Source organism: Strix uralensis, chromosome 2 (assembly GCF_047716275.1).
Source record: "Strix uralensis isolate ZFMK-TIS-50842 chromosome 2, bStrUra1, whole genome shotgun sequence".
Classification (NCBI taxonomy): Eukaryota; Metazoa; Chordata; class Aves; order Strigiformes; family Strigidae; genus Strix; species Strix uralensis.
Genome location: NC_133973.1, coordinates 106725312 through 106737725, shown reverse-complemented (window position 1 = coordinate 106737725; position 12414 = coordinate 106725312). Strand labels below are relative to the sequence as shown.

Below are 12414 nucleotides of genomic sequence, written 5' to 3'. Positions count from 1 at the left end.
ACCTTAAGAATAACTGCCTGCACAAACACTTCTCTGTCCACACAGCACATGGCATTGCAGTGACACAGCAGATTGGTTCTTGAGTGTCCAGGAATTTCTAAGGACCATCAGGCAAAAACATAATGATTTTGTCAAAAAAATGATGTGGCACAAGGAAAAAATTGTATATGCAAATCCCTTTCCTTTGGTTAACTAAATTCAAGTTCACAGTTCTTCTGCATTTGATTGTAGATTAAACAATCTCCCATACTACATTTCTACCATATCTGTCCATCTTCCCGACAGGCCAAAATATGTTGGCACTCTGAAATGTTCATCTTCCCAATACAGGAAAAAAAAATGTTGTTACTCTGAAATGTTAATCATCTCATACAGAAAAAACAATACTAAGAAAAAAATTATCATGGGGAGAAGTAGTGCGTGTGCATATACAATTTGATATCAGGAAAGGAAGGCAGAAGATACAGAGCTAGAGTAAAGATTGGAAAGGAAGATGGAAGCATAGAAGACAAAAGTACTATGGAAGAATACCATGGAAGTATAAAGTTACATTCTCACAAGAATTAATACAATAATCTATTTTACAGATGTCTTGCACTTCTTAAGACAACTCAGTAAAAAGCTTTTTCTGTTTTCCAACAACCTCACCAGGAATTGAGGGCACTCAGCACCCCTCAGTAGATGCTCACTGTAGTGGCCAGAACTACAATCTGGTTTTTGAAAAACAAAACAGTTGCTTTAAAATGAAAACAGCTACTCTAAAGATTAATATTTCTAGTTAGGATATTAAAGAAAAGAACATAGCTTAAAAGAAAAACTCATACCGAACAGGAGTCTGTGGAAGTATAAGATTAAGTTCCTCATCTGGATTGTTTTTTAGTGGTGTCCTCTCCAACTGTGAGCTACAGAAATTGGAAAACAAACTTATGAAGTACTGATGTAATTTAAAAAATAATGTTTTCTATAAAGACATTAATCTGCAGAAAAAAAACTGTGGAACACATTTTTAGAAAATCTAGACATCCAACTACTCCAGTTGTTAGAACAATGTAATTTAAATTCCCAAGTAGATCTGCTTTGAGCAGGATGTTGGACTAGATGACCTCCAAAGCTCCCTTCCAACTTCAATTTTTTTCTAGAATTCTATTTATAGCAACTTAATTTATATGTACAGCTGGTATTAGCTCCATTTTAATCCAATTTTAAACATGTATTTTTCTAGCATAGATAAGGTCACAGACTCACATCATGATCTCACATTAGGTAAAGTTACAGAAATATTGAATTGCCAGGAACTGTTGAAATTTTAGACTATGACTAAAAGAATTCAAATACAGCTGCATTACTGAACAGCACCAGGGAACATGCCTGGGCACTGACATTCAACTGTTTATTCTGCTAAACCACCTGTGGTGCGTTTCTGTCCCATGCAAGCTACCATTCCCCAAACAATTTGTGGGTACAGGTCAGAAGTCAGAATAGCCTGAAGACCACTCCCAGCAGACAGCTTCCAAATGCCCCCAGCTGGTTTTAGGAAGCTGGACAGCGAGAACCCAAGCCATTCTATGCCAGCTGACCCCAGAGCCGTAACACCGCCTCAGGCACATCTAATCAACTAGCACGACATGGCCTTGGCCACCTCCTCATGATTCCTCAGCTTCTCCTGGACAACAGGGGCTTGCACAGAGCAAGAATTAGAGCAGAGGTTCCAAATCATTTTAGGTAGAGTCACAGTCTTATGTTTTCTAATTATTTAAGCTATAACATAAAGCAAGGCTGGGGTTGCCAGAAATATCTTAGCTGAGCTGCAAACCTAGGAGACCAACAGGATACAGAGATCTCCATTTAGAACACACAGCCGGGGGACAAAGGGAGAAATCAACACAAGTTCACATTTTCTATTATGAAATTAAAGCAGTAAATGGAAACATTACCGTGCTATAACATCAGGCTGTAGAGTTTCATCATGATCCAGAAATAATCTTGCGTCTATATCTTTGTTGTTGAGATACAGCTCATCATACTGTTTCGAGAGAACCTCAACCTCAAAAAACATTGAAAAAAACTTTATAGAAACAAGTTTGTCAATTTACTGAATAATATAAGCCAGTCCTACCTCATGAACACAATGCTGAAATGCTAAGAGAATGACCTTGGAGCTCACAGTCACTTCTTACACAAATAGCTGAAACATACCCAGAGGAAAATTATTGTTCTCAAGCACAAAGATAACCTTTTAGAAGAGAAAACAATCCAAGATAATGAGACTTTTTTGAAGAAATGTAGGTCCTGACACTGTAAAAGAGCTAAAAATAGCTACAGTGGGAGACATAAACCTGCAAATCAAACTAATGTTTCCAGGCTTTTTAAATCTTTCCTTCCAGAAGAAAAAAGTGTCTCTAAGAGTAGAAAATGTGGCATGAGTGTCCTTAGAACAGCTGCCAAACAATCCACTAGGTGCCTGTCTCTGCTGGGTTGAAGATGAAGGCCAAGACCCAAACTCAAACCCTCTTGTTCTGAGTGTAAGAAGTTTCCCCATTCCATGTTAATATTTGTAGTGGTGTCGTTTTTCAGACACATGCCTATTTCTACAAAAACACAGACTGTTATTTCATATCCACTTTGTTGTTTCTTAAATTACTGCTAAAAGTTTTTTAGTTGATTAGCTCCCATATTGATACGACTTCATTTTGCATGGAAGTTTGTTGTTGTTTTTTTTGTTGTTTGGTAGGTTTTTTTTAATTTTGAGTGACTAACTGGAAGCCTGGAATTTTTCTATCAGGGCCAGATACTAGCCTCAACTTCAAGTCTGCTGCTGTGCTTCCACAGAAGTAGGCAAGCACATCAATTCTCTGTTCCCTGAGGCCTTAAATATACTAAATGATGCTGTGCTCTAGCAAACTCCTGCTATAAAACCAGACAACAGTGCATATGAACCCAAATTAGTCCCCTCTCAGTCCCAAGAAAAAGCAAGCTGCAAATACCTCCAACACAGCTTTGCTCCTCATCCTCTTCTTCTACCTTTGCCAAATTAATTTGCTCCAAACTGATCTCATGTTTAAAACTTTGAGATTAGGACTACTAAATCAAAGATCACCTTTAGATTCCTATTATTGCTTATTTGTTTCATTTTTAAAGTTCATTATCTTTTCATTTTTCATTATCTTCCTAATGACTTATGTGTTCTTTTTGACTAAAATATTTCAGAATTTCATAAACTTCTAGAAACTTAAGATTCTCACTGCAAAAAGTAACAGCTCTAAAACAAAATGGCTGCACTGGGCTAACTGGGAAAAAAACTTTAGCCAAAAATAAAGAGTTCTGAATCAATCTATTCATCAGTTCATAAAGCCTGACCATCAAACACACAGTGAAGACAAATCAAACACCAACATTAAGCCTCAAAAAGTTGTTTTTTTTTTTTTGTTTTGGAAACAACATTAAAATTTATTGAAAGCTTGGTGGGTTTTTTATGAAAATCAGTCAATTTAAATATCCCATATTACTAGCTATTGTACTGATGATCTCAGCTATGATTGATGGTTAGTTGGATTACATATATGAACTGACTGCCTCTGACATATAGCTGTAACTTTCTGCTTTGTTTTAGAACATCCCCTCAGGCACTGAAGTTTCAGGAGCAAGGATCATGTGACTGGATTTTTTCTTCAAATGCATCATTCTATACAATTTTCACCAGCAGAGTCTTAGACTGGTAATTTTGATACTATGCTTAAATTGAGCAGCCTTGGATAAGAACCCTCACTGATTTGAGAATAAGCTGTATAATGACCTTTGCCTAGAAGTTCATACAGGGCTTCCCAACTACATATACACAATAAATTAAAAAGTCTAAACAGACTGCTGATATGCTAAAATTCATTTTAGAAGAGGTTAAGATCTTTAGTGGGTCTTGTATTTTGTCCCCAACCAACACACTATGAAACTGAACAGAACATATACTTGGCTGAATCTTGCAACCTTCAGTCTGATAAGCTTCAGAGCTGCTTATTTTCAGGTTATTACATCTATTGGTGACACACAGCTAAACCTACTCTTTTAAGAATGATGAATGTAAATACATTGCAAGAAGTTACCTACTAAGGCACACTCTTGCATGCAACTGCATAGAGGTAGTCTGCTGCATCCAGTCTACAACTCAGTAAGATGAAAGTAATTCTGCATGGACACAGAAGTCTGAAATTTTAACGGTTGTGAAACGGAGCCTAAACTTTTGGATGTCTCCCCAACATAACTACAGAGACATGTCTCAATTACATTCAAATTAAGGTGGGTAATTTAAGACTGTATGGATTTATAGATTGACTTCAGAGACTTGATATTGTAATAGTTGTATTTTAGACTAATGGCCTCACTAAGATCATGGATATCCAACTCCTATGCCATGTTTTGCTTTGATCAAAAGCACTGGTTCACAGCCTCAGGAAATTAATTTATTAAATTCAAAAGTAAAAGCTAAATATACTCCATAAATACTGGAATCCTTGCTAACCCACATTCCTGAAAAACAATGCATTTGGCTGTATGATTTTAGAAGAACTATTAGAACTTCATCAATGTGTAAAGAGAATCTTAAGTAATTTGGCACTGCTGTTGATCTGTCTTAAATTACCTCTGGTAGTCCATTTGAAGCTACAATACCAATAGAATTCAAGAAAGGAATAAAGCTTGTGAAATACACATTTTTGACCTAAAAAAAGAAAAAAACATAACATTAGCAATATACAGAGGAGGTCATGCATACACTGTTTTCACATCTTTAACAAGAAACTAAATGAGACATTTCCGTAATGCACTGTGTTTTGTTTTCAATAAAGCAAAAATGAAATTGCCTACATTTCCAAAAATGTAGTGGTATGTAAGCATGCAGCACATAATCCATTACTGGAACATTAAATGACTAAACTGGGAAAGAACTGCACTGTTCCCAGCCCCTTTGTATTTCTACTTCCATCATCTCCTTTAATATTAAAAAAAAAACCTAGTCCATTTTACACAGGAATAGATTTGTCTGTGAAGGAAAAGGGGAATGGGGTCTTTAAGATCCCATGCAGAAGAAATATACTTGTTGTGTACATGTTCTCATTGTGGGATGCAGCTGTGAAACCCCATCAGAACAGCCTTGCGTCCACACACCACATGCTGCAATCAGCATCTAACTTCGTACTGCATTCTTCACAGTTCAGTTTCCCTGGCGAAGTTATCACCCATACCGAAGGGCTTCAGTGGTTTTTTCAACTACCTACTAGAGAAACTATAGAACGGTAGAATACCTTCATTACTGAACTTGAGGGAATAGTTAAGCAAGCACAACTATTGAGATTTAATTTAAAAGACCGTTTAAATAAATGCATATTCCAGATGGGGTTTAGCAGCAAAATCTAACAGACTTTAAAACACAGGCATTACCTCATCTAAATTACAATCATGCTCTTTACAAAGGACTTCAATAACTTTTGTATCGGTATCAATTTGCTTTGAAGTACGTGTACTCCTGTTCTGACCTCTTCTTGGAGTTCGAGCTGGTGCATTAACAGTCACTGCAGTCACAGCAGACTCTGGAAAGACAGAACCACCACAAGGTTAGAGTCTTCTTAAGAAAGAAGATATTTAAATTTTTAAACCTAAAGAGATTTAAATTTTTATATGATTTTCCAGGCCCTCCTCTTAAATACTTCCCTTTTCATCTGTTTAGCTTGAGCGAAAAACCATCATTACAGGAAACATATGAGAACTAATTTTTAAAGTCCTGTATCAGTATTTGGACATTTTGCTTTTTAAAAGCTATTCAACACAGAATGTAATAGCACTTCCTGCAAGTAGCTTTGAAAAAGCATCTGTTTTGCAAACCTGGGAAAGTCTTATCTTTTCACAGCTGAATAACTATTTTTTCTATTTTTACAGAAATGTGAAACAAGGAGCTGAAAGAGTAACTTCACTCTAAGTGTCTGAAGGTTCATGAAGTCGCACAAGGCTTAAGTGCTGGTGGGAACTTGGAATATGGTTCTGCAGCAAATTCCTCCTTTCCCCAAATACTTTCAAGGCAAACAAGTATGAAAAAAAAAAAACAAACTAGTTCACCTTGAAGAGGATATCAAAAAAAACCTTAATTCAGTGAGATAAAAACGTCTCATTTTAAGCCTAAACTAGATGGTCTCAATATCGTCACCTTGAAATATGTGAATTGTATTAATAACATACACTAAAACCATTAAATATTGTTGGTTTAAATCTGACACTCTAATGGGCACGCTGTTCTTATTCATAACTTCATTTGTATTTGATAACTGTTCTGAGAAAATCTGATAAACTACACCGCTCAGGTGGTTGCATCTTAATCTCTTCAGCCTTAGTCAGATCATAAAGCTTGACATCATTTAGCACAACGTGAAGACTCTTGGTCATGAGGATTTGAACACTATATTGTGTTATTTGCTAAAACAATGAAGTGCTCTGGAACAGTTTACACAGCACCTGCATGGATCACACAGCTTCAAGTTAGAAATCTAATGCTTTACACTTAATGACAGTGATACACATTTACAATTTAGTCTGAAGTTGCAGTGTTTCTTTTCAACTATTTCTAATAATGAGCTCCTAGTCTTCATAGTTTCACTAAAAAAAAAGTAAATCAGTGTGAACAGAGTTCAAAAACAGGTTGTTTCAATTCAGTGTTCTTTGAAAAAGATGTTCCTTTAAGCCCACTACGGCTTTATAACACCTGAAATAAGCAGCAGCATGTCTATCCTACTACAATCAACAAATTTAAATTCCAAATAGTACTGGAGGAAGGCAGAAATTTGCTTGCCACAAGCCCATCCTCTACCACCCTTTATTTGCACCGACATTAAAATAAAAGTAAGTTTTGGTATAAAAAACAGGTTATTTATCCTTACCCGCCACAAATAATTACTAGGTCAGATAAATACCTTCCACAACACAGAATTTAAAGCGTATAGCAGGGAGTACATCTTCTATTCTATCACACTGTAACCCAAGTGGGTATTTAGTTGTGAAACAAAGAAACAAAGCAATAGATTTAGACTATGAATAACAGTGTCATATCCAAACCTAGCAGAAAATAAACCTAGGTAGCCTTAAAAAATTGCTTTCTACATACTGTGCCTCCAAATACTTCAGTAAAAAAAGAAAAACTAAGCAATAGTTCTCAGTCATCATCTACCCAGAACCCAAATTATTTTACCAAATTAAAACTGCTGTTTTAACAAGCCCTGGAACAATTTGTATGGGCAGAGGAGACAGCAAACAGATGGCAGGAATAGAAAAAAAGATTTCTATTACAAACACTGCCACATTCAGAGAATTTAATTCAAGTTCACTATCATCTAAATAGAACTAAAATATGAAAAAAAAAACATTTTAATGAGCTTAAGTTTTATTATGTTAGTTATTAATGTTAGCATGAGTAATAGAAATCTAGCCAATTTACTTTCTACTTGAGTGAACAAAAACCTAAAATCCTTACTGTATGGTTCCTTGAGCATAGCAGGAGGTGACAGTTTGATAAAATAATCTAAGACACACAGCAACAACTGGAAAGAAATCACCAGGTCATCTTCCACTTGCAACACTTTACCTGCAAATGTTTAAAAAAGTAAAGAAAAACTTTGTGATATGTTTGCCAATTTTAGAAGTAATTTTGAAAAAATATAGATTTGGAAGTTCATGTAATAAAACACTACAGTCAGAATTCAGAAAACATCATACAGGATGCCAGTGTTCTTTAAAGGCTACTGATTTTAAAACTCATGGTTCTTAAGCGGTTTGTTGCTTTAGAGTTCGCATACATTATTTATATGTGCACAATTCACTGTGCACAAAATTCCTACCTCTCAGCGCTCCTTCCTGATTTCTTTTTCATTTTATATAGTGGAGTGACTGTGTAGACTGTTTCACCTACATGTACCTCTTATTTCTGTACAATTCTTCCTCACTTTCTTTTTTGTGGTCTTATGCAAGCTTTGTGAAAGCTGCTAAGTATTCAGAAAGCTGGAGTTGCTAGTATATAGTGGAGAGAAATTCAGAGCGTGCTATCACACTATGCTTATAGCCTGTTAAATTTATACGAAATGACTTAGAAGTCACACAAACAGTAACACTAAGAGCACTTTTAAAACTACATTATTTGGGCTGTTCCCAAATTATGATTCATGTGCCAGAGAAGATCTACAGGACCATTCCAATACGGCATGCATCGCCACGAAAAAACGGAAAAGCTGATAGCAATTCAGAGCAGCCACAGACCACTACTTGTGCTCTATGTGCAATTTTTGTATTACTTTCTATCAGTATTAGCAAGCATCAACCAGGCTCTCCTGTGATTTCAACTATTTGCTGTAAATGTTAGCTTTCCTTATTCTCAATGAAAAAGCAGGATAGAAACACTGAAACACTGACAACACAGACCTGGAGTAAGCAGCAATTAAGATACATGGATTCATTCCTTTTTGTAGGAGTAGTACAATGAGACAGGACTCCATGGGCTACCATAATTGCTTCACCACTCAGCTTTAACTGAAACTACTGCCTTTTCAAGGAAGAATCATAGCATTCAAAGGACATAATTTCAGGCATTTATAATAATATTTTATTAAATTTATTTTATATATTTATTATATATATAACCCCATTTTAAAAAATCTGCCAGTCTTTTCAAGTAACCATCCATTATTAAAATATTGGCAGACTATAAAGCACCTCAAAATAGACTCAAATACAGAATACCAGTCTTTAAAGTAAAAAAAAAAAAAATCTTAAAAAGCTTAAAAATACACATATTTATACATAGGAAGTAATACCAGTGAAAAGAATAGCCAAATTGGATAAAAAGAAATATTACTGAGTAGTTACAAAAGCTACGCAATCAAAACATTACAAGTATGCACAGTACAGGCCCAAAATAAGGATGCTAGTCTCATATGTAAAACAAACCCATAAACTCACCTCAACAATATTCATTAAAATAACAGTCTTTTAATCAAAACTAACCTTTTGCCAGCAAAAAAGTAATCCAGTAATTTTTTAGGACTAATAGAGAACTGAGTTCAGCAGAAATCCTGTAGAGACACGAAAATAAAGACTTTGCGTCAACAACTCTATAGTAATTTAAAGTATAATTTCTGAAAACATGCTTCCGTCTATGGAACAATTTATGACAACATGCAACATTTCTCGTATAGGTAAGTTTATTAATTATCTCATTCCATTCCCCATGTAATTATGACTACACATTTGAAAAATTTAAGTCTCTGTAAAGCCATTTAATAATCAGGAAATATCTGTATCATCCTTGGAAAAGAAAGTGAATATAGATAATTCACTTAACTGTTACAAGCTGTTTTCTCTCTTGTGCCTTTGACTAATGCCCTATTCTCCAGTCACAGCATGAACTCAAGCTCATTTGGGAGTTGCTAAGGCATCTTTTCATCCACTCATTTGTTGCTATGATTAGGAAGCTCACTCTCCAAATGTTCGTTTCCACCATGCCGAGACACCCGCCATTGGGTGGCGATCCTTCATGGAGGAAGTGATCAAATATATATCACTTCTGCAGCTCTCATCATCTCACTGAAATTCAAAGTCCCCACTAAATCTAAATTAAACACATGACATACTATGACTTAGGTCAATCTTAATGGGTTAAAAGATAAAATGCTGACACATTTTACATCTTGACAAACACAATTTAGGAAAGTCAAACTTACTCACTACTAGGTTGTTCCAGATAAATAAGTCCACAAGTCCTAGAAAATAAAAATAAATTCTTATTTTTAAACACTTTTCTGAAAGCAAACTATGCAGTATCTTTTGACTTCAATGTAGCAAAAAATACACCAGTTCACAAAACATTATTCTAACTTTAAAAAAATGCTGACTCTCTGAGAACAGATTAACAGCAGACCAACTACAGCCCTGCCAGAGCTGAAATAATGCTGTTACTTGGATGCTTATGTCAAAGCTTAAGCAGTAAAACAATTTTTATTTGGTATAATAAAATTTGTTATTGTTTTCTTCCAGAAAGACAAGATTTGTATGTACATTGTTACTCAGTGGCTTGTGAAACACAGCAAAGTATGTGCTACAGCTGCACAGAATACTCTATAAAAGGCATTTTAAGATTTTTTACTATTTCTGCAGTGTCACTGCAAGCCTTGTGGTGTAATGTTGCATTCTAAGTACATGTCATTTCAATAAATAAATTTAGTTTATTACAAAACAAAACAGGAAAAAGATCTTTCAAATCCTGTTCGAAAAAAATTGCTACCGCAATTCAAGTTCCAAAAAAGTGAAGACGACTTAGAGGAGGGACTAAAACCAAAACATACCTGCGTAAATCTGCAATGACACTTTTATAGCCCAGAAAACACTTGCAATTAGTAAAATCAAATTATTTACAACCTTCATACCTTTAAGGCAACTATAAACATTACAAAACCATTGTGATATACACATTACTCAGGATTATGGTAAGTGGGATTGATTGGACTTTGAAAAGACAAATAAAAGTTATATCACATTTATGCCTTGATTCTATGAAGTACCAAGGGGTGACCTGCTACCCCTTTCAAGGGTCATTTAAGGAATATTTGAGAGCCTTTTGTGGTTTAGGAGGCAAAATGTTACAGTGACTCAAATTCCTGCAGGTGAAAAGTACCATAACATTCTGAAGCAATGGTATCCAAACAAGACAAGCATCATAGAATGATGCTTTGACATTTAGTAACATGAAAGAGTTTTCTACTGGTATATGCTATAGAGCAGGGGTTCTCAACCTTTCCTCCAACATGGACCCCCTTTAATACCTTTTGTGGCCACGGACCACCAAGACTTAATTCAAGATTTAAAGCACTAGATGGCATCAAATATTTATTTCAGTTTTCTCATGAAGGGTCTTCAAATTTGGAGAGAAGGGGAAATAAGTTAATCTGTTAATGCACACACTTCTATTATAATATCTTTATGGCAATGATTCCTACTTGCTGCGGGCCAGCCCAAATGTTTCTGGGCTGGATGTCCCCCACCCCTGCTTTAAACCTTCGCGGACTCCCTGTGATAACATTGCAGCCCCTCAGGGGTCCATGGACCACAGGTTGAGAACCACTGCTATAGAGTTTCACAGACTGATTAAAAATTGCCTCAGAGGATATCAGATCTTGCCAATACGCATCTGTGCTAGCACATATTAGCCTGTAAGAGGATCTAAAGCCTTTATTACCTCTATCTTCATGTTAAAGAATAGAGTGCAGTAACTTACCACCCTGGAGTAACAGCAACTCAAAAAACCATCCATTTGAGAATCTCCTCATTTTCAAGTTACACACAGAAAGCTCTTAGCACTCTACCGTAAGTACATTCAATTTATTCTGTACAAAGAGAACACCCCTTGATTTTCATTGTGTGGTCAGCTAAACCATTTGGGAAGGTCTACCTTGATTACAAGTGAGAACTGCTAATAGAGCAGCAGCAAGCTAATAGGCTCTGCAACGCCCCTAGACACTGGAACAAACAGCCTACAAGTTCCAGATCTAGGAGAGAGAAACTATCCTGTGATGTTTTTTGTTCTTTCCAGAGCTTCTTAAAAAGAAACTCTTGAATCAGGATTTGGGGAGGGGTGGGTAGGTAGAAACAGAAAGTCTATCAAATAAAAAAAACCACAGATAGTAAAACAATCCTCTCCATATCTGCAAAAAGCTTAACAAAGGGAATAGCAACGACTTGTCATGCTACTCTTATTATTGTTTGTACTGCAACAAGGGGATTGTTTAACAAAGCATTGTAATAGTTATGGAGTAAAATGTAAGATATGTTTATTCAATGCATGTAAACAGTTCCATTTCACTGTTCTGTAAATATTAGCGCGCAGAGTTTAACAGGCTCTTCTAATATACAGTTTCAAAAATCTAAATACTTAAATGTTGACAGCCAGAAAGAATTCATAATTTCAAAACAAAAAACATATACTACCTTTCAAACTTGTGGTATAGTGCAAGTAATACATCATATTTCTTTTTCAGCCTTGATACAGTGCTATCAACTTTAGTGCTTACAGTATCCATGTTAACATCCACTTCTTTCAGAAACTGAAAAAATGTGCATACACTGAAAAAAATGAAAAAGATGACACATTATCATAACTCTGAGTATTCTGAAATAGCTCTTCAAAAAAAAAACCCACCAAAACCTTACTTCACTAGACTCCAGCATATTCTTACTAAAACTAGCAGTAACTGACAACCTTGCCTTGGGAAACACTACCTGTTTATGTCAAGCCCCACCTTTACATTTTCCACATGTAGAAATACTGTTCAACTAGGCAGCAAAGGCATCTTGAAATATGGGCTCCACTACAGAATTTTCTTGGCTACTACAGGT

General features: G+C 35.6%; 1 protein-coding gene across 3 annotated transcripts in view; it reads right to left on the bottom strand.

Annotated features, from left to right (window-relative positions):
- Positions 1–12414, bottom strand: part of RB1 (RB transcriptional corepressor 1) — an 83040-nt gene that overhangs the window by 57058 nt on the left and 13568 nt on the right. For 2 of the 3 annotated variants that reach the window (XM_074859666.1, XM_074859667.1), the window contains exons 4-11: positions 12007–12141; positions 9747–9785; positions 9031–9098; positions 7508–7618; positions 5431–5579; positions 4634–4711; positions 1935–2044; positions 825–902 (exon numbers count right to left, since the gene is read on the bottom strand). In XM_074859666.1, the coding sequence (XP_074715767.1) occupies positions 825–902; positions 1935–2044; positions 4634–4711; positions 5431–5579; positions 7508–7618; positions 9031–9098; positions 9747–9785; positions 12007–12141 (768 nt within the window). Of the gene's footprint in view, positions 1–824; positions 903–1934; positions 2045–4633; positions 4712–5430; positions 5580–7507; positions 7619–9030; positions 9099–9367; positions 9383–9746; positions 9786–12006; positions 12142–12414 lie in introns of those variants that run through there. The other variant, XM_074859668.1, reaches the window with a different exon arrangement.